Source organism: Mandrillus leucophaeus, unplaced genomic scaffold, assembly GCF_000951045.1.
Source record: "Mandrillus leucophaeus isolate KB7577 unplaced genomic scaffold, Mleu.le_1.0 Scaffold260, whole genome shotgun sequence".
NCBI classification, from domain to species: Eukaryota; Metazoa; Chordata; class Mammalia; order Primates; family Cercopithecidae; genus Mandrillus; species Mandrillus leucophaeus.
Window position 1 is genome coordinate 2,973,391 of NW_012102699.1, and position 23,671 is coordinate 2,997,061.

At 40.8% G+C, this 23,671-nt stretch overlaps 1 protein-coding gene across 1 annotated transcript in view; it reads right to left on the reverse strand.

The window, feature by feature from the left end:
- The window catches only part of PCSK5 (proprotein convertase subtilisin/kexin type 5), a 485,048-nt gene that overhangs the window by 431,013 nt on the left and 30,364 nt on the right, over positions 1-23,671 (reverse strand). The window contains exon 3 of the mRNA XM_011984097.1: positions 11,143-11,247. Coding sequence (XP_011839487.1) covers positions 11,143-11,247 — 105 coding nt within the window. The remainder of the gene's footprint in view (positions 1-11,142; positions 11,248-23,671) is intronic.

Below are 23,671 nucleotides of genomic sequence, written 5' to 3' on the forward strand. Positions count from 1 at the left end.
TTATTTACTCTTGCATTCATTAAAATAAAGACATGAATTAGTACAATTTCTCTTCAAAGCCAGACAATTAAAATGGCTTTGAGTTTTTTGTTGTTGCTGGATTTTTGTTTGTTTGTTTGCTGTTTCCACTTCCTAGATTTGCTTATTTTATCTTAATTTGGCCAAGATTTCAACAGAAACTATAGGTTCAAAATTCCCTTCTTAGTACCTATCTAGAAATTTAGAATGCTATCATTACATTTTCTAGTTTCAACAGCTACCTTTTTAGAATCTGACATCTTAGGAATATCACATAGGCTGGGCATGGTGGCTCATGCCTGTAATCCCAGCACTTTGGGAAGCACAGGCAGGTGGATTACCTGAGGTCAGGAGTTTGAGACCAGCCTGGCCAACATGGCGAAACCCCATCTCTACTAAAAATACAAAAATCAGCCTGGTGTGGTGGCGTGCGCCTGTAGTCCCAGCTACCCAGGAGGCTGAAGCAGGAGAATCGCTGGAACCGGGAGGCAGAGGCTGCAGTGAGCCAAGATCGCACCACTGCTCTCCAGCGTGGGTGACAGAGCAAGACTCCATCTCGAAAAAAAAAAAAAAAGAAAAGAAAAGAAATACCACATCAACTAGAAAAAGTAAAGATTTTACAGTTAGTATCTTTCCTTCAAGTGGCTAAAGAGATTATGCAAAATCCATAATCTGCCTCCCCTGATCATACTCTTCTTCCTGTTTTTATGGCCATCACTTTTATTTCCTATTTGTTCTTTGCTTTAACTTATGGCGCTTCCTCGAACAAGTCTGTTAAGCCTGTCTCCCAGGGCAGTCATAGATGTCAGTGAAAAACCGGAGGAAGCAGAAGAGAACTAGAATAAGCCCTCCACCTTCTGCCACCATCACTGGCACTCTTCGCGCCACAACTTGCAAGACCTGAGCCGGTTATGTTTTGCCTGATACTCATATTTCAATCTGGAGACTAAAAAGGCACAGAGAGAAACCATGTTGGAGCCATCACCGTGGTACATAATTGACACAACTAATATTGTGTGTCCATGTGAGCATCAGACCAAAGCGAAATTATCAAAGTGATGAGATCTGTCATTTATGCTTTTCTCCCTTTCTCCCAACACAGCCAACCCAAGGGGTCACAAACTGGGATGCCCCAAAGATGTGTTTCCTTTGGTCCATACAAATATTTTTAAACTTTTGAACTAGTTGCCAGCGTTTAAAAATGGAAAACGATACGTAAAACTCAAGACTTGCAGGTCCTTTTAAATTGGCAACACCAAGCCAGCTCCGCAGCCTGAGGACAATGGGCCGCAGCTGAGCAGCAGCTGCTCCGTGCAGGCAAAGAGGGCGCTACGCTTTGGCGCATGCGCAGTGAGCTTCTGCCTGGCCCTTCTCACTCACTCGTGTTACCTGCACTCCCACTTGAGGCATGTGAGTTTATGACCTTTCGAAGTGAAGTACTGCCAAGTACTCTCTAATAAAGATTTGGCAGCGCTGCCAAAATAGCTGAGAAATCATTTTTTAAATAATTTACTTCTGCCTATAAGAGATTGGGTCTTTGATCTAAACGTTCCCATCAGATATTCCAGCAGCGTACAAACTGACCCTCTGGTTTCTGACCATCCAGACACCTAGGAGACCTGGAAACAAAACAGATAGCACAGGGAGGTGGAGAACACGGTGGACCCGGCACCCACATGCTTCTTGAGGTCTCTTCCACCCTCGTCGTCATCGTGTCACCATAAATGGATCAAAGGGCTAACCTAAGGCTGAAAGGCTTCTCCCGAGAGTGTATGCATTCTAGTGGGATTTGCAAAGACTCAGAAATGCTATCAAATGCTAAAGACAGGGATTTGCTATAATGATTCTAATTCATAGCTGGTGAAAACACGGCAAAAAAGGTAGCCAGAAATGAGAAAGATGCCCTAAGTCCCTCCTGATCAGCACGTCCGCAGTCTCTCTGCTTGTCATTGGATCCAAGCTCATGCTATTTCCAGAATATAGTGTATTCTCAGGATATTTAGTAACCATTTTTACTTTACCAGTAAGATGAGGAGAGGCAAACGTGAAATCACCATTCCTAAGCAACCACACAAAGCCTCAGGTACCTACCCGAAGAAAACACAGCCACCCTCGTTGTGCAGGAACACAAGGCCAAAGCCACAGATCTCAACACACCCTGGATCAGCCCACACAGCTGGATGAGCACAAACCCTGGATTGTTATATTACACTTACAAAACTGCACTGCACAAAAGAAAGCCCAAACATTAAGTCATTATCGCATTTAAAACTGAAGAGCAGCATGTTAACCTGCCAAAGAAAACACCCAGGAGTGCCCTCTGGAAGGAGGGCAGGCTGGGAGAGACGCAATGCAGCAGTGGCCTGCACAGGAAGCACTTGAACTCCAGGTGAAACTCATTTTGAAGCTATGCTAGACCCCATGAAATATTATTTGTGAAAAGGTATGGCCACAATTAATGAAGAGGCATGGTAGCAATGTAAGCCATGTAAGATTGACCTCACACACTTCTGAATACTTATTTTTAACCAAATAAGGTTCTTTAACTCCAAAGTTCACCTAGTAGATCAACTGTACGTAAAAAGCTCGCAAATGGTTTCGTCTCCAAGTTCAGGAAAGAGATAGCAAATGTGATGGTTGCCTCCACGGATCAATTGCAGATCAATTAGTAGTAAAGAAAAAATACTTCTGAAATTATAAAGAATTCGACTGATAAGCAGTAGATGAGCACAACCTCTCCATTATGTACAGGGACATGCTCCTGTACTGCAGTTACTCCATCACACCTATTTTACTCTTGAGGCAAAAAGAGAAACCCCAGGCACCTGAAAATCTAATCCTGAGCACAACAGGCACCAACCTGAATGAGTAGGAAACTTGAACTTGCTTTTCTTCTTTCACAGGTCTGATTTCATCTAATCCTGCCAGCTACATCCAATCACTTCATTTCTCCCTTCCTGTCCTTTTCCTATGCCCTTTCTTCATTGCACAATGCTTGAATGCTCTGCTTTAAATTCTCTTCAGAGGAAATGGCTATGGATAAATGTAACAAATGGGAAGCTAAAGCCTTGAACTTGATGCTGGGCCACACTTATAAGGAGACAATTGCTTTTCCAAGAGAATAAACAAAGGGCTTCAACTATTTAAAGAGCTATTATGAAGAAATGGATTTAACACTATATAGAATTCTGGAAGGCAAAAGTAGATTCAATGGATAGATGTTACAGGCAAGCAGATTATAACTAACAAGTTAAACCTCTTAAAATATAGAAATGTTTGCCCTGTCTGATGGTGAAACCTCTTTCATTGGAAATGTTCAAACAGATCTGAAAAAAATTCCTTTTAGAAATACAATGGATGGAGGTGGCAGGCGCCTGTAGTCCCAGCTACTCGGGAGGCTGAGGCAGGAGAATGGCGTAAACTCGGGAGGCGGAGCTTGCAGTAAGCCGAGATCTGGCCACTGCACTCCAGCCTGGGTGACAAAGCGAGACTCCGTCTCCAAAAAAAAAAAAAAAAAAAAAAAGAAATACAATGGATGGTATGGCAGCATTGGATAAAGTGATAAGACTAAATCAACTCTAATTCTAAGGAGTCTGTGATTCCACAATAAGTAATGTTGTATGAATAACTTTTCCAAGTAAGAAACGCAGCCACACACAACCACGTGAAGAGGCAGGCTGGCTGAGGTGAACATAGGGAGCAACAAGATGGGAGATGCCCATCGCTGACATATCAGAGGGAGTGACACTGTCCTAGTCTTGGGATAAAAACTGACCCATAATAGACTGGAGGATAGAAAAAGGATTGGAAAAGATAAAAGATTGATAGGCTAGAACCTTTGAGATAAAATCTAATGGGAAAAAGGGGAAGCCATGCTTATGTTATTAACTACATATGCATAGGGCATGGGTGTCTAACTTAATGGCAGTTTATGGTTTTACTTTTAAAAGTCAAAAATGCCCTACCCTACTAGAAAAGTCAGGATTTTAGTTTTTCTGGTTTTGGATAAGGGGAAGGAAAATGAAAGAAAACAATCTTCTTCTCTTCACTCCCTCTCTCACACTCTTCCAACTCCGTGAGCAACTAAAGAGCTTCCATCCAATATTCTCCTACAGATAACACTGTCCTTGACCCAAATGTCTGTGGCTGGCCAAAATTATAGACAGACTAGTAAGAGGCTTTGAGGATGTGAACTCAGACTATTGTTTCTAAAATTTAGCTTAGATCTCTCGGAGAAATGTTGGTAAGTCAACAAGAAAGATGTGGACAAGAAGAATGAAAGCCTTATTGGGCAGACTGCTTTAAAATATAACAGCACTTTCTGCAAAACTGTGTTATTATTGCCCTAGTGCTTCTATGTTAGTATGTTAGAAGTCTGTGAATCTCTGTCATTTAAAAAGTTAATCATAACATAATGTTAACACACATTATATGTGTGAGTCAAGGCTATTCTTGTTCTCTGGGCTCATGTGCCCAAACTGACCACATCATTTTCTTAGCACCAAGAGGGTTGTTCTTACAATGTGGCTACTTTTGCATTTCCTTCTTTGGAGCCTTGTAAGTAAAGAATAAAAGGAGGGGGAAAAAGGAGTGTGCAATTTACTATAGTAAGTAAAAGCCAGGATCTGTTTAGCGTGTGTATCCCCTACGATTCACTCATGTGTTTTTCCTTTCTTGAGAAGGTGGTGATCAAAATTAACTTTAAGGTTGCATCACCGATTTTCCACGAAGCCATTTCACATGGTCCAAACCCACAAATGTACCTCCACTCCGGCACACAAATCACCCACCCTATCCACACCCAAGATCAAAGAAAAGGAGACCTGCCCAAGAAGCCAAGTCACACCAACACTTGCCTTATATGCCCAATGAAGTCAGCTGGGAGTAAAAAAATCAAAAATGAGCTTGTAGAAATTTGCAGTCTCTAAGTATTTTCCCACGAAACACTTATTAATTGGGAAAAGGGAAATACAAGTGTACCTTGTCTTATTGCACTTCTATTTATTGCACTTTGCAGATATTGCGCTTTTTACAAATTGAAGACTTGTGGCAATCCTGTACCGAGCAAGCCTGTTGGTGCCATTTTTCCAACGGCGTGTGCTCGCTTCGTGTGTCTGTGTCACATTTTGGTAATTATTGCAATATTTCAAACTTTTTCATTGTTATATCTGTTGTGGTGATCTGTGATCAGTGATCTTTGATGTACTATAGTTGTTTTAGAGTGCCACAAACCACAACCATATGACAGTGAACTTAATCAATAAATGTTGCGTTTGTTCTGACTGCTCTAGACTGACTGGCCATTCACCATCTCTCTCTCCCTCTCCCCAGGCCTCCTTATTTCCTAAGACACAACTATATTGAAATTGGGCCAAGTAATAACCCTACAATAGCCTCTAAGTGTTCAAACGAAAGGAAGAGTCACTCTGGTCTCACTTAAATCAAAAGCTAGAAATGATTACACTTGGTGAGAAAGGCATGTCGAAAGCAAGCATAGGCAGAAACCCAGGCCTCTTAGTTAGCCAAGTTTGTGACTGCAAAGGAAAAGTTCTTAAAAGAAATTAAAAAGCGCTACTCTCATGAACGCACAAATGATAAGAAAGGGAAACAGCGTTATTGCTGATAGGGAGAAAGTTTTCGTGGTCTGGATAGAAGATCAAACAAGCCACAACATTTCCTTAAGCCAAAGCCTAATCCAGAGCAATGCTGTAACTCTCCAATTCTAAGAAGGCTGAGAGAGGTGAGGAAGCTGCAGAAGGAAAGTATGAAGCTAGCAGGGGTTGGTTCATGAGGTTTAAGGAAAGAAGCTGTCTCTGTAACTTAAAAGTGCAAGGTGAAGCAGTAAGGGCTGATGAGAAGCTGCAGCAAGTGATACTGAAGATCCAGCTAAGATCACTGATGAAGACAGCTACACTAAACAACAGATTGTCAAGGTAGATGAAATAAAACAGCCTTCTGTTGAAAGAAGATGCCACCTATGACTTTCATGCTAGAAAGAAGCAGGTGCCTGGCTTCAAAGCTTCAAAGGATAGTCTGCCTCTCGTATTAGGGGCTAATGGAGCTGGTGACTTCAAATTGAAGCCAACGTTCATTTGCCATTCTAAAAAATCCTAGGACCCTTAAGAATTATGCTAAATGGCGGGCTGGGTGTGGTGACTCACAGTTGTAATCCCAGCACTTTGGGAGGCCAAGGCAGGCAGATCACCTGATGTCAGGAGTTCGAGACCAGCCTGACTAACATGGTGAAACCTCGTCTCTACTAAATATACAAACATTAGCTAGGCATAGTGGTAGATGCCTATAATCCCAGTTACTCAGGAGGCTGAGGCAGGGGAATCGCTTGAACCCAGGAGGCAGAGGTTGCAATGAGCTGAAATCATGCTATTGCACTCCAGCCTGGGTGACAGAGCAAGACTCTGCTTAAAAAAACAAAAAGAGTTACACTAAATCTACTCTGCCTGTGCTCCATAAGTGGAACAACAAAGCCTGGATGACAGCACAACTGTTTACAGCATAGTTTACTGAATATTTTCAGTCAACTGTTGAGACCTATCACTAAAAAAAGGTTCCTTTCAAACTATTACTGATCACTGACAATGTACCTTGCCACTCAAGAGCGCTGACGGAAATTTACAAGGAGATTACCGTTCTCATGCCTGCTAACACGATATCATTCTGCAGTCCATGGATTAAGGAGTAATTTCTACTTTCAAATGTGTTTAAGAAATAGATTTTATAAGGCTACCGCTCTGATAGATAGTGTTTCCTCTATTGGATCTGGAAAAGTAAACTGAAAACTTTCTGGAAAGCATTCACCATTCTAGATGCTATTAAGAATGTTCTTGATTCATAAGGGGAGGTCAAAATAGCAATATTAACAGGCGTTTGGAGGAAGTTTATTCCAACCTTCATGGATGACTTTAAGGAATGCAAGACTTCAGTGGAGAAAGTCACTACAGATGTGATATGTGATAGAAACACCAAGAGAATTAGAATTAGAAGTGGAGCCTGAAGATGTGACTGAATTGCTACAATCTCATGATAAAACGTGAACAGGTAAGGAGTTGCTTCCTATGGTTGAGCAAAGAAAGTGGACTCTACTGGTGAAGATGCTGTGAACATTGTTGAAATGACAACAGAGAATTTGGAATATGACATAAACTTAGTTGATAAAGCAGTGGCAGTGTTTCAGAAGATTGACTCCAATTTTGAAAGAAGTTCTACTGTGGGTAAAATGCTATCAAACAGCATTGCACGCTACAGGGAAATCTTTTGTGATTTCCCCGTAGTTACAGGGAAATCAACTGTGTTGGCAAACACAGAGTCAACTGACATGGTAAATTTCATTATTGTTGGATTTTAGGAAGTTGCCACAGCCACCCCAACCTTCAGCAACACCACCCTGAGCAGTCAGCAGCCATCAACACTGCGGCAAAACCCTCCACCAGCAGAAAGATCATGGCTCACTGAAGACTCACAAGATCATTAGGATATTTCAGCAATAAAATATTTTTTAATTAAGGTATACACATTTTTCAGACATAATGCTATTACACACTTAATAGACTATAGGACAGTATAACTTTTATATGCTTTGGAAAACAATTTGTGTGACTTGCTTTATTACAATATTTGCTTTATTGAGGAGGTCTAGAACCAAACTGCACTGTCTCTGAGGTATGCCGGTAGTAATGTTAAAGTAGAGAAACTGGCAGATACAATATTTACCATGTGTTCAAAGTTAACACCACCAGTAATGAAACAAAGCAGTATCGCATGCCTCTCAATCTGATGCACTGAGAAGAACACATCACTTCTCTGATATTCTTGCCAAAAATGTTTTTGCCAAACCTCAATCTAATCATGAGGAAACAGACAAACACAACTTCAGAAATATTCTACAAAATAACCAGCTTGTACTCTTTAAATGATTTCTAGCTTATGAAAGAAAAAAAAAAGAAAGCCGAAGAAATATGACAGAGCAAAGAGGACTTGGGAAACATGACAACTAAATGTGATCCTGGCCCCAGAGGCAATCAAAAAATTTGGATAAAGTCTGTAGATAATATTAAATTAATATTAATAGCCAGATATTTATTGTTACACGGTTATAAAACAGAATGTCCCTATTTTAAATAACTACACAGTGAAGTATTTAGAATTGAAGGTGCATCATATCTGTAACTTGATCCCAAATGTTCAGAAAATTTATATATATGCATACATTACATACATATGTGTGTGTATATCAGCCGGGTACAGTGGCTAACTCCTGTAATCCCAGCACTTTGGGAGGCCGAGGTAGGTGGATCACGAGGACAAGAGATCAAGACCGTACTGGCTAACACAGTGAAACCCTGTCTCTACTAAAAATACAAAAAATTAGCCAGGCATGGTGGCACACACCTGTAGTCTCAGCTACTCAGGAGGCTGAGATAAGAGAATTGCTTGAACCCAGGAGGTGGAGGTTGCAGTGAGCCAAGATTGTGCCACTGCACTCCAGCCTGGGTGAGAGTGAGACTCCATCTCAAAAATACAATAAAATAAAAATAAAAAATATGTGTGTATATGTGTGTGTAGATAGAATGATCAACTAATTGTAGTAAAATGTAAAGCATTAACATTTGGGGGATCTAGGAAGAGTATATAGAAATTCTTTGTAACATTTTCATGTTTGCACATTCTCTGTAAACAAAAACTTTCTTAAAATTAAAGCAAACAAACAAAGAACACAAGGCCAGGCACGGTGGCTCACAGCTGTAATCCCAGCACTTTGGGAGGCTGAGGTGGGCAGATCGCTGGAGGTCAGGAGTTCAAGATCAACCTGGCCAACATGGTGAGACCCCATCTCTACTAAAAATACAAAACTTAGCCAGGGGTAGTGGTGGGTACCTGTAATCCCAGCTACTCAGGAGGCTGAGGCAAGAGAATCACTTGAACCTGGGAGTTGGAGGTTGCAGTGAGCTGAGATTGTGCTATTGCACTCCAGCCTAGGCAGTAAGAGTGAGACTCCGTCTCAAAAAAAGAAAAAAAAAAAAAAAAGCAGGAACTCCCAATGTCCTTTGCTCCCCCCACCCCCAACACTGAGAAGCACTGCAATGCTCTGGGTGGTCTTCCCTGAAAGCAGCAAGTTCCCTTCGGGCATTAGTGTATCTCCAAACCCCAGAGCCTAACACAGGGCCTGGCATCTGCTAGGGGCTCAAAAAAGGGCCAATGAATAAATGAACTACAAGAAAGATCCAAAAGAGTGGGCAATTCCCAATTTGTGGCTCTCCCTCTGCAGAGCTAGTAGGAACCGTGGCTGTCTTGTGTAAATGTTAGCCGGGAATGATGAGCAGACGGCATTGGAATGGAGAGTAAGTTGTGGCTCTACTCTAAGGGATTATTTTTGTTAAGGAGGCAGGGGAGTGCAGCATGTACTCTTGGGCTGGCCTGCAATGGCCCCGCTCTCCTGAAATAGGAGTGCATTCCAGGTACCACATGTCCTACTATACAAGGTCTCTGTCGGATCACGCATAAGCCATGTGATGCACTGAGATAAGAGGAAATAAACACCAAGATGCACCAAGATAACAAGAAGGATTGAAATAGTTCCACGTTCAGTAAATCCTTCATCATGAAAATAATGCCTCATAACATTCTGTTCTTACTTCCCAAACCACGAGTACTTGGTTTTTCAAATTCACATTGATTTTGTATATGAGGTCTGAAATTAGCATCGTTTTAATTATCAAAGTTCAAGAAAAACTTCAAAAAAGTTTAAGAGTTGAAAAATACGACTTTGCTTTGAAAATGCAGCTAATTCATGAATGTCCCAAACTGATTGCCTCTCCAGAAAACTTCAATTCTGAATAGTGACAAAGGAAAAAAACATGTAATCCACAGACCATGAAAATGTATTAGGGGATGTTCCTATAACCCACAGAAAATAGGGACATAGAAGAGATGTGCTTTTTCTAGCCAAGTTACAATTTCACAATCACGAACACTGTGTCATAATATTCCAGAAAAAAATTAAACAAGGCTAACTATAGCACATAACTGAGGGCAAGACGCAATATTGCAAACCTCATTTGCATATTAATTCCAGGGGCCTTTTTGCTTTATAAGGAATATAATTTTTGAGGATATCTAGATGAGATTGCTATGCACACTGGTAGGGACTTATCTACCAGTTTATTTGAAAATGAGTTCTTAGGGCAAACCCAAATCATAAGGAGGGGAAAAAAGCAACACCACTCTACAATCAGGAATACACAATCAGGAGCCCACTGAGGAACTAGGGCAAGTTGGTATAGCTGCGCCCTCTTCCCCTTTACTTGACACGTCAGAGAGGCCAATTAGTTCTCAGTCAAAACTCCATTCCTTCCTCCAACTTAATGAATAAGGGCAGATACTTAACTCGACCTCAGAGTCTTAGTGGTCGGCTATTAGTTTGTCCCTAACAACCCTCAGCTTCCCATCTCCCATTTCAATGCTGCCCCACTTCTCTAAAACGGGAAAACCTATGCACAGCATGCTTGCTTCTAGGCTCTCCCAGGGCTATGTTGTCTGTAAAACCCAAAAGGACTTGGCGCAAGAAAGATACCTGATGAGGCCCCAAGAGCAGGAGTCAGCTTCTCCCCTTTCTGTGCTCAGTATCCCACCTGTTCCAGACACAGTCTAGTCCTGAAGCTGCCAATGGTGTGGGTCTATCAATGCCAAGTAAAATCACGAGGATTCACGGTGATCTGTACCCCTGACCTAAGGATTCTGGAAGAAAACCCTCCTTTTGTGGAGCTCATACAACCTCAGATCTGTATGCAAATAGGCAGACAGCATGGTATTGTTACAGTTCAGTTGTTCTCAATCAAACTGTCTTCCCCAGTCCCTAGGTCCTCTCACTTCTCTGTGAGAACCCATAGCTATGGATACCCCTGGGCTGCTCTACAACTGGGATTTCAATAAAAATCAAGCCACTGCCTATTTTTGTCTAAAGAGGAAGCAAAGACACTAGACCAAAGGATAATATGACAGTTCTAGAAATCTGAGCCTTCATGCTGGTCATCAGCTCCTAGTGTGTTATCACCAATGAAAAATGCAGAAGCTTTGCTTCTTGGTCCCCACCCAACTGGTTCTTCTTACCTTTGGCTCCATTGAAATGAAACTGTGGGTCCCTCTGCTTGAGATAACTGACCTTTTAATCGTCCTGCTATGGTAGAAGTGGTAGTAGTCCTTCAGGGCCCCTATCTGCAAAGGAAAGGTGGGAAGGAAAGAACAAAAGAAAGACATTAATGCATGAAAAACATCTTCTGTTTTCCTGTTTTTCATTTAAAAAGGAACACAAAACGAAAAAGGTCCATAAATTATGCAGCTGCTGGCTGTGCTTAAATGTTACCTGAACCTTGGTGATCACTTTTCTAAAGAAGGACATGTGATATGAAATGGAGTGTCCTTGAGGCAGTGACTGCGGAACTAAAGATTATAATGGGGCAGCTTAGCCTCTCCAATCTCCTTTTAATGTTTAATTTATATGCAGCATTTTAAGTAATTCTATATCAATCTATACCCAAATGTGGGAAAGAGGGGGAAAAAAATCAAATAGCTATCTAGTTATAAAAACACATTGCATTTTGTTTGCTCTGAGAAATGTACAATGAAGGACCTTGTTAGATTATTTATATAGCTAATTTGAAATATGTCTTAAGCAACTGATCATTCACAAAGATAACAAGACTCGGTTTGTTTCTGACTTCTGTAGAGAGTATAAATATAGAGCTCTTATTCATTTATTGCAAAACTAAAAGTAAAATCGCAATTTCTAAAATGAGACAAAAATCATACACCCTACCAATCAGCTAAGTTTCCTGTATAAAGACAGTTGGTTCTACTTTATCTTACCCATTTCTTTAACATTCCAGTCCTCCCATTTACATACACCTTTCCTCAGGTAGATCTGTTTAGGATGGCTTTGAAAATGAGCCCCTGTCCACTTTGGAAAAGCAAACGAGCAAAACCTCAACCAACCATATTTTCTCAGCAAATTACAAAATGTAGATCACAGAATGAAAACTGAACCACGCATTGAAGACAGAAGAGCTTGGTTCTAATTCCAGCTGACACTCACCAGAGCTAAACAACATACACTAAGTCTCTGTTTCCTGTTCTATAAAATTGGACTTTGGGCTAGTTAATTTCCAAGACCACTGCAGCGCCCAGATTCCATTCTTTGACGCTCACATGCTTTGGGCAAATACTATAGTAGCTGTTTCTCCAGGACATCCATGGCTCTGCCCTAAAATAATGACTATCATCAGGAAGTTTTCCAATTGGGAAAAGTCAAAAGTTCAACTTTCCTAATTTAAAAAAAAAAAAAAAAAAAGTCTTGGCCCAGGTTAATTTTTCCAGATAAAAGCTTCATTTCTCATTCCCTTCTTTTCATCACGTTCTCAACCATCATCCCACTCGATTTCTGTGCTATTTAGAAATCATGTCCTCACTAGGGCTTTACACAGTAATTAAATGTCTCATCATTAAGATTTGAAAGAAAGTCTAAGTCTCACATTTTTTATTCAAGTGGAAACTGCTCTGACCTACACAGATGAAATCCTGGACTCTGAAAACAAATGGGGAATGCAGGCAGGGAAGCTTCTCATCTCAATGATCCTGGACTCTGAAGCGGCAGTGAACAATGAGGAAGAGGGCACAGATGCCAGCCCCAGCCTCCAGAAGTGTTTTAAGGAGGGATTTACAGGCCCATTTTAAGATTCCAGAGGACTAAGGGTAGAATTCAGGAGTGGTTGCATAATCCTTTACAAGAAAACCTTAAAATCCCAAGAAGCTTAGAGTTTTCATCGCCTGTAACTTTTGTCAAGAGCTCTCTTTGGTAAATACAGTAGTTCTCATGGAAAGAAACAGAATCTCCATAGGGAAGATCCTCACAGAACAACCCCCTCTCATATGTTTTCTACACAGTAGCTGGAATGAAGCTTTCAAAATACAAATCCAGCTGTGTTCTATATCCTACCCCTGCCTAAAATCCTTTAGTGGATTCCCTTTGCCCTTAAAATAAATAGTATCAGTCAACAATTAATAATATTTCATAATATAGTTTTAAAAAGTAAATCAGAATAATAATATTGTATTAAACTTTTATTCACACTGTGCCAGGAACTATTCCATACGCTTCATCTAACTCACTGAATAGACCATTCTCCTCCTCTGACCTAGGGGCTTGCGTGGTCTGGCCCAGCCTCTCTCTGGCCTCACCTCAAATCACACTTACCAGCGTTCTCTCTGTACTCTGGCTGATATTGTTTGGCTGCGTCCCCACCCAAATCTCATCTTGAATTGTAGCTCCCATAAATTCTGCATGTTGTGGGAGGGACCCAGTGGGAGATAATTGAATCATGGGGTGGGTTCCCCCATACTGTTCTCATGGTAGTTAATAAGCCTCAAGAGATCAGCTGGCATGGTGGCTCATACCTATAATCCCAGCACTTTGGGAGACCAAAATAGGCGGATCACTTGAGGTCAGAAGTTCAAGACCAGCCTGCCCAACATGGTGAAACCCTGTTTCTGCTAAAAATACAAAAATTAGTTGGGCATGGTAGCACATGCCTGTAATTCCAGCTACTCAGGAGGTTGAGGCAGAAGAATCACTTGAACCTGGGAGGTAGAGGTTGTAGTGAGCCAAGATCGTGCCACTGCACTCCAGCCTGGGCAACAGAGCGAGACTCTGACGGGAAAAAAAAAAAAAGAGCTGACGGTTTTATAAGGGGAAACCCCTTTCACTTGGCCCTCATTCTCTTCTCTTGTCTGCTGCCATGTGAGACATGCCTTTCACCTTCCTCTATGATTGTGGGGCCTCCCCAGCCACATGGAACTGTAAGTCCATTAAACCTCTTTCCTTGGTAAATTGCCGAGTCTTGGGTATGTCTTTATTGGCACCATGAAAATGGACTAATACACTGGCTATGCTGGACTTCCTTCCATTCCTTGACTGTGTCACGCTCATTGCTCCCTCCACCTGTAGCACCTCCCCTACTTCCACCCTCTCCGACTGAACTCCTCTTCCTCATACTTTGAGTCTCATCTCAAGTAGGAAGTCTTCCAAAACTCCCCAGGCGAGGTCAGCGTCATTAATTATACCATCCCATATTAATAGAATCAAAAGAATATGCACCTCTAGTTATACCTTAATTAGTACAATTACTGGTTTAATGCCTGTGTCCCCATCAACCCATATGTTCTATTGAGACAGGAGCACATCTGTTTGCTCACCATTTTATTCTCAGCTCCTAGTGCATGGCTCAACATAGGATAGAATCTCACTAAAGACTGCTGAATGAATGGCCTAAAAATCAGAATCCAGCCGAGTGCGGTGGCTCACGCCTGTAATCCCAGCACTTTGGGAGGCTAAGGTGGGGGGATTATGAGGTGAAGAGATCAAGACCATCCTGGCCAACATGGTGAAACCCCATCTCTACTAAAAATACAAAAATCAGCTGGGCATGGTGGCACACGCCTGTAGTCCCAGCTACTCGGGAGGCTGAGGCAGGAGAATTGCTTGAACCAGCGAGGCAAAGGTTGCAGTGAGCCAAGATCATGTCACTGCACTCCAGCCTGGCGAAAGAGCAAGACTCTGTCTCAAAAATAAATAAATAAAATAAATACATAAATAAATAAATATCAGAATACTTAAATTACTAAAACCACATACAGTAGAGCTACATGCAGCTCAAAATCTCTAGTATGAGTATCAAAGAATTATCACATCAAGGCTGATTTCAGCAAAAATGGTTTAGTTCTACCTTAACTGCAGTACCAACTCTTCCAAGGTTCTGAAAGTTGTGGGTTGAGACATCTCTACCCTTTATTTTGTTTCATTTTGCTTGCAAGACAACAGTTAAAGAGTAAAGTGCCTTAGTTCAATTATTCTGCCCCATCTAAACAAAATAATCTATCACCTTCTAGGAATATATATATATAAAAGCATGTTTATGTCTCTCATCTATTAATATGCATGTTCCTTATTGACGAGAATTATCTTTCGTATTCTTTCAACAGCACCAAGCATACTATTGGGCATTTAACAAATATTAAGAAGCAAAATGTCACAACATGTTGGAAGTTATTCAATAGAAAGGCAGTGTATGAAAAAAGAGCAGTGATATTATCTATAAGCAGGCATTCCATCTAGCTTCTCCAGCGTAATGTAAAACAAAAGCTGATCGTGGTTACGTTATTCAATAGCAGCAAGGACTAAAACAAGAAGCAATATATAACTAACATGGGGGTATCTTATAAATAAATCAGAAACAACAGGAGTATATGAAGTATAAAATCAATAGCAAATAGTGCAAAGCCCAACCTTTTCCTTAACGCTAGCTACATAAAGGAAAGAGAGAATAATTTCTTCACTCTTAGCCCTCTAAAGCTCCTCTTCTATACAGTCACACACTAACACAACTCTATACACAACTCTAAGTCAATGAATTTCATCTCTTGTTCCTGATTCTGACAAGTTTTTGTGCTTTTTCTTCCTGAGTGGTAGCCCGTCACCCTTGCACCGAGAATTCTCCTATCTCTATCCTTTCTAGACCCAAAGCGTGTTCTTAGGAAAGGCGTTGTAAAGTATTTTATCCTAATAAATGACCGGTAGACTCAATGTTTCAGTTCTTTCAGGGACAACTGCATTTGATGAGAAAATTAAAACTGGAGCCAAATAAATGCGTTCACAGAGCCTGTTATTTTGAAAAAATAACCATTGAAGTTTTGAGTTTACTTTTTTCTCTAGCAGCAGGAGGGGCACCTTCCCAATGTTCCTACATTTTCGTATCACAAGCAAGCTGATGACTTTTGAACAGAGAGCTGAGACCCATGCGTTACACTGGCTCTGCCCCTGAGGAGCTGTGTGGCCTTTTAGAAATCATTCACCACTGGCGGCTTCACCTGAGCATGCAGCGAAACCCCTCACCAGTCTAATGACACAGAGTTTGCAGCTTCCTTGTACATAGTTCTGAAAGGTGATCAACTGACCCCCACAGAGAGTTTACCCAAGACGAAGCAATTTCCTGGGACACAGGATTTTTCAGTGCTGAAATAAGGACAGTTGGTCACCTAGTTATGAAGCACTGGGGTCACCAGCACTGTGGCCCCCTTGAAGAACCTGTCACTTCTCTCGGGCTGCTTCTCTGCTTGGTTTTCCCTCCTGCCGTCCTCAATTTATAGATTCCTCCAAATTCTGTACCTCCTCTTTGAAAAGTAGTTTACCTTCATTCTACACACAAATTAACCACAGGGGCAAAAGCTGGAACGGACATTTCACGAAAGAAGATATACAAATGGCCAGGTGCGGTGGCTCACGCCTATAATCCCCAGCACTTTGGGAGGCCGAGGTGGGCGGATCACGAGATCAGGAGATCGAGACCATCCTGACTAACACCGTGAAACCCCATCTCTACTAAAAATACAAAAATATTAGCCGGGTGTGGTGGCGGGCACCTGTAGTCCCAGCTGCTGGGGAGGCCGAGGCAGGAGAATGGCATGAACCCGGGAGGCGGAGCTTGCAGTAAGCCGAGATCGCGCCACTGCACTCCAGCCTGGGTGACACAGCAAGACTTTGTCTCAAAAAAAAAAAAAAAACAAAAAGAGAAAAAAAAGAAGATTTACAAATGGCCAATACACACATGAAAGGATGCTTGAATGCAAATTAAAATCATAATAGCACTGCACACACACTACAACAGCTAACATTAACAAGACAGGCAATGCCAAGTTTTAATGAGATTGTCGGGCATGAGAATTCTCATATATTGCTAATAGGAGCATAAAATTGTTCAACATCTTTGCAAAACCATTTGGCCATTTATGAAACACACACTCTCTTCATGATCTAGACATTTTGTCTCTAGGTATTTACCCAAAAGAAATTAAAACATTATTTCTAGACAAAACTCATACGCAAATGTTCATAGAATTTTCTTAATAGTAGCCCCAAACTGGAAACAATGCAAATGTCCATCAATAGGTGAATGAAAAAATATATGTACCATAACTTATTTTTATAAAGTATAAAATAGAATATAATAGGATTAAAAAAAGATCATATGGCATATAATAGAATTATACCCAGTAATGGAAAACAAGAGGAACAGTCAATCATGAATACATTTCAAAATATGTTAACACAAAAAAGCGCATACTATATGATTCCATTAACATAAAATTCTAAGACAGATAAACCTACTGTATAGTGAATGAAAACAGATCAGTGATAGCCTGGGTGTGGAGTGGGAACGGGCTGGGAGATGCCTGGAGCCCCACGCTGAGAATGTTTTGCATTTTGATTATGATGGTGATCCCATTGGTAATAAGTGCAAAGGTGTGTGCTGGAAACAGCTCCTCCTCATCGGCTTCCAACATCCAAACACATCTTTTCCCAGCACCCTATTCAGTGACAGCAGGTTGATGACTTAACATCAACAAGGATAGAAGTATTTACATTACAAAAAACTGGCGAAGGTCACAAATTAGGGCTTTCTTTTCTCCAAGAAGAGTCTGTTAACTATTTACCAGCACACCACTGGGTATGTACATTTGTCAACACTCAGCCAACTATATACAGGAATGGCTGCATTTGGGATACGTAAATTATACCTCAATAACCAGTGATTTCAAAAAAGTTATAAATTCCCCTTTTCTGAATTCTGGTTATCTCTTTGCAATCCACAGAGTGACTTAGAGATTGGGAAATGAAAGAATCCATGATGTGGAGCTGGAATGTGTCCTCCAGCTCACACCTACCTGTTCCTACCTGCTCAGGTGAGACGGGGAAGAACCAAGTCATCAAGACCATTGTTCTTGTTGACCAACCTCTTTCCAATGCTCAAAACTGAAAAGTCTGAAACTTCTACTTGTTAAACTCATTTCTGATTTAGACAGAAAGTTATAGAGGCAGTGCATGAGATATTGTTTTCATTAAAATTTAAGTGTGATGCTTCCTTAGCACTTGGCTAAATGTGAGAATGTTAAAATAATTGTAACTACTTGCCTTCTGTGTTCTAAACTCCATAATATTTAAAGAAGAATCCATGAGAAGGAGGCCACGATTGCTTTCCTTCTTCACCAAGAGCATTCCCAATCTTGGGGCCCTTGCATCTCCTTCCTTCCGGCTGAAATGCTCCTCCAGAAATCTCTAGAACTCACTTCCTCACTTCTCAAAGACCACCTTCTTAGGGAGGCTTTCTGTGACCATCCAGTTTAAAGTTACTGTTGCCCCTCTGGCATACCCCATACCCGGATTTATTTTTCTCCATAACACTTATCCCCATATAACATATATATTTCTCTTTATGTGACCCATTTATTGTTGTCTTTCCCCACTAGAATGTTAGCCCCATAAGGGCAGAAATTTTTGTTTTATTCACTGCTGGATTAGTCTCAGCTCCTATTAACAGTGCCAGGCACACTCAACAAATGAGTAGAATAAAGCAATGAATGAATAGCCCCTGGCATTGAGGAACTCAAAATAACAGTGGGCATGTCTCTAAACTTTAGGGAAAGTTTCTTGCTCATTCTTTTATAGCCCTTTTTGGGTAAATCATTGACATATAATGTAGCCTATGCTCTATGCTTAGTAAATAAATGGTGAATGAATAAAAAATATATCTGAAATTTAGAATATATCACCAATCACTACATAATCATCAAAGTCTGTCTTTATATTTCTCAGTCCCCTCCCTCATCCCATCACAGTTAATGACTTCTTCAAATCACTAAACAAAAATCATACTTATAACAAGGCTATTAATTTTAAAATAGTAAGTCAGAAGTCAAGGGAATGTAGCAATCTGATGAACTGCTAATATTTATGGAGTACAAGCCAGCTATTACTTCACTGCGGACTCACAACAGTATCAGCAGGCTATCATCATCCCTGGTCTACACACGAGACAGCAGAGGCTCACAGAGTGTAAGAACCTGCCCAGGGCCACACAGTTAAAGGATGAAGCTAAGATTGATGGTGGGCAGCCTAATTCCAGAGCAGATGCTCCTCACTACTCTAAAAGATGTTTGAAATACAAAGCTTCTAAGGATGAACTTAAAGCTACAGTTACGCAGAGATCTCAACCGCTGTCCAGCAAGCTGTATTTCTAAGAGTTGTATAGAGAGGGGATATTTTCTAGGAATATTTCCATCTACTTTGAGCAGATGCAAAAAGAGATTGCCAAGTATCTCCAAGAGTAAGAGAGAGCTCATTCCTTTTCTCTGGGGGCGGGGGATGGGGGCAAGAATCCTGGCCTTCATACCTGGTTATACCGCTGACCCCAGAGAACTTACATTAGTGTTTCCATGTCGGCAATAAAGTATCTTTAAGGCATACCTTCACCTCAAAGTGTCCAAGCCAGGATTTGAAACCATGCCAGCCTGACTCCAAAACAAGCACAGCATCCTGACACCCAAGATTTGTAAATGCTATTGCAACAGGCAGTAGAATGCCACACAATGACACAAAAGCTATTTTTCTTAGACTTTAGGTTTAAGTCAATCATTCAGAGAATCCTTGATTCCTTCCTAAATTCCTTCAGGTTCAGACTCAGCTTTGAGCTCTTCAGAGAATGGCATTGGAGGGCAAGAATTCAGAGCAAAATCACTACAGTATAGATATTTTTAAATCAGGGTGCTCAAGGAAAGATGTATAATCTCTATGATTTCAGATGTCTAATCTCTATGAAATGCAGGTATGTGGTCGGCTGATTACTGCTCCCCACCAAATGTCTACATCCTAACCTCCAAAACCTATGAATATTTACCTTTATGGCAAAAGAGACTTTGCAGGTGTGATTAAGTTAGGATCTTGAGATGGGGTTTAATAACATCACAAGGGTCCTTATGAAGAAAAGAGGAGGCAGCAGTTAGAGAAAGAGATGTGATAACCAAAGCAGAAGTCAGAAAGAAAGAGATGGAAGCAGAGACTGGAGAAAGATTTGGAAATGCTATGCTGCTGGCTCTGAAGATGGTGGAAGGGGCCAACAAGCCAAGGAATGCAGACAACCTCTGCAAGCTGGAAAAAGCAAGGAAACGAAGTCTCCTCTAGAATCTCCTGAAGGAGCACAGCTCTGCCAGTATCTCAATTTTAGGTTAGGACTTCTAGCCTCCAGAATTGCAAGATAAAAAATTTGCATTGTTTTAAGACATTGAGTGTGTAGTAATTTGTTACAGCAGCAATAGGAACCTAACACAAGGTAGAAGTGTTACCTCAGGAGACACCCATAAGAAAAGGAAATGACCATTTGAATTTGGTGCCTTTTTATTCTTCGTAATTTTCAGGAATCCTCAGGTATTTGGTTATCAGCTTCCAAATAGTTATACCAATATAGCTATAGCAATATAGATACTCTGCTAAGCACTTTTTTTCACATAATCTTGATCTTGTTTAATCCTCAAAATAAACTGAAGTCCAAAATGAAGCAATTTACCTAGAAAAATAGAACTAGTAAATGGCTTATCTATTCAAAGCCACTGTGTAATTAACATGACTACCAATAAACATTCCCACTTCCTGAATGCTTTCCCTATATTATGTCTAACCTTCCCAACAACCCTCCAAAGGTGGGAGAATTACTCTAATTTTATGCACAAGGAAACAGACTCTAAACCTAAAAGAAGTTAAGTAATATGCCCAAGTGAAGAAGTGTCCAGGCCAGGATTTGAAACCAGGTCAGCCTGACTCCAAAAATCTATGCTTTTTCCAGGTACAACACCTTGATTTTATTTAAAACTTACTCAAAGGGTTTTGTAGAGCCACATTCAATTGCATGGGTATGCTAACATAGTATCCCCAACCTGTCTCACCTCCTTGCCCTCACTAATATGAAGCCTCGTTATTTTATTCTAAAGCCACCTGAATAGAGTACAGAAGAATTTAAGTCCTCATAGTTTACCTTACTAGCAAGTAATCAAAAACATCTTGATTACGAATCCTGAGCAGGTAAGAAACAGATACAACACTTTCACCAAGGAAACTTAAGACACAGCAAATTGAATAAGCACCAGATTTTCCCAGGTTCATGTGAAAATCTGATGGTCTGTCCAACTATTCACAAGGGACATGAGATTTGCCTCAAAGCAAATCACAGACTCTCAGAGCTGGAAAACACCTTCATAAAATTTTAGTCTGCCCTTCCCCACTGGATGCAGAAATCCTTCCTTCCAATTGGCTAGGGTGCTGCATTTTCCGGGGCAGCCCATTTGTTAGAAAGTTTTTCCCAATAATTAGCCTAGGTCCACTGACTACTCAAGGCAACAACCCAAGAGCATCATCCCTCTTCTACATGGCAGACAGCCAACAGATCCCTACTGGGTCTTCCTTGTTTCTGGCCAAACCTCAAAGTTTCTCCATTTTTTCCTCATGTAACAAGCTTTTGCAGGTTACTTCCCCTAGACAAGCCATCTGTAATGTCTCCCCAGAAACCCTGGAGCCCGGAACATAACACATCTCAACTCCAGGTAAGGGGGAGTCGGGATGGACCCCATGACACCATGACCTCCCATGGCAATGTACTTCTAATAAAGTAGTTTAAAATTAGAATACTTTAGCAGAATATCTAATCCTTGGGAACTCTTTTTAACTTGGTTCTCCTCCAGTCTGTACTTTAATTTTTTTAATGTACATGTAAATGATAGAAATCTATATTTCTGTCAAAGGTTGAATTTCATTTTCTGTACCCTACCAATGCTTTTACAGGCTATCAGACATTCATCCATTAACTGAGTGTGTACTATGTGCCAAGCAATGATCCAAAGACACTGCAGATAGAGTGAACAAAACACAGTCCCTGTTGATATGAAGATAATGTCCTGACTTGATTCTGCCAACCCCATGGTGTCAACTGTGAGTTTGAAATATATGTCCTCTACTGAATTAGAACATTTCTCCCAAGAGTACTCAAATAAATTTTCATATTAGCACACTACAGATAAGGACTGGGTTCAACATTCAACTTACAGTACGTTTATAACAGTTATTTAAGAATGACCTGGCAATGACATTACACTGTTATTTTCTTCAATCCATTTTTGTCCAAAATGAGTAATTATATCCTTAATATAAAATAACCCATGTACTCCAGTCCTCAGATAAGAGCATTTATTACTGCTATTTATAGTCAGCTATTCTTATGAAAATTTCTTCAAAACCCATCTGTAAATAATTTCTGGAGAAACTCACAGAAATTATTGTTTAATATTTAAGCTATCCCACCTGTTTTTAAGACACACATTTCCCATACACACACACACATACATACACACACACACACACACACACACACACACACACAGATGAAACAGAGAGCCCAAGAGAGGCTGAGAGAAAGAACACATGTCTGAAAATGGGGTCTGCACTCCTTTCTGTAGCATCATCTCAGGAACCTGAAGCATTGCCACATAGATGGAAACAAACAGAAAATAGTACATATTTTTATAGGTGAAAACATTGCTAGAATTACCGCCTAGAACAGTATATGTTCACTTTAGGTTCAGTGATGCTCAACGCTGTCCATGCATTAGAATTATATGGGGACTTTAAAAAGTACTCATGCCAAAGGACCGACCCCCTGACCCCCGCATGCCTGCCCCAGAGATTCTGATTCTGACTTAAGGGTCTGAGTTAAGGCCAGGGCATCGGTACTTTTCTCTTTGAAAACCGTCTAGGTGATTCTAATATGCAGTCAAGGTGAAGAACTACTGTTTCAATTCATCCATCTCATTCAGCAGAAATAGAAACATTTACCCTGAATCCTGCAATCTCCATTTAAATATTCCTACCTAGTTAATTAAAATAAGCTTAAATGAAAAAAAATCTCTAATCACCTTTTTATTTTAAAACTAATGTAACTGGCATGTTTCATTCTTTATGCCTTCCATTAATGATCCCAAAAGCTCTCTCTCCCCTCAAAAAAAATTTAGAAAATACGTATTCGAATGTGTATGGTATAATCAGATTCAGAATTGCCAACATTTTTTCATACTGGTAAACAGAGGCTATTTTGAACTCTATAGCATTTTTTTATTTTGTTGTTGTTGTTGTTATTGTTGTTGCTGTTGTTTTGGAGGGAGAGTCTCACTCTGTCACCCAGGCTGGAATGCAGTGGTATGATCTCGGCTCACTGCAACCTCTGCATTCCAGGTTCAAGCTATTCTCATGCCTCAGCCTCCAGAGTAACTGGGACCACAGGTGTGTGCCACCATGCCCAACTAATTTTTGTATTTTTAGTAGAGACAGGGTTTTGTCGTGTTGCCCAGGCTGGTCTCGAACTCCTGAGCTCAGGCAAACCACCCAGCTTGGCCTCCCAAAGTGCTGGGACTACAGGCATGAGCCATTGCACCCGGCCTTGAGCTCTATAGCATTTTAAATAACCCATTTTATTCTTAAAGGAGAAGATTCAGAGTAGACAAGATGTGAGCATTAAATTAAAAACATGTGATAGATTCTAGCACTTTGGGAGGCCGAGGTAGGAGGATCGCTTGAACCCAGGAGTTTGAGGCTGCAATGCGCTCTCATCACCACAGCACTCCAGCCTGGGTGATAGACAGAGACCCCACCTCTTTTTTTTTTTTTTTTTTTATACTTTAAGTTCTAGGGTACATGTGCACAATGCACAGGTTT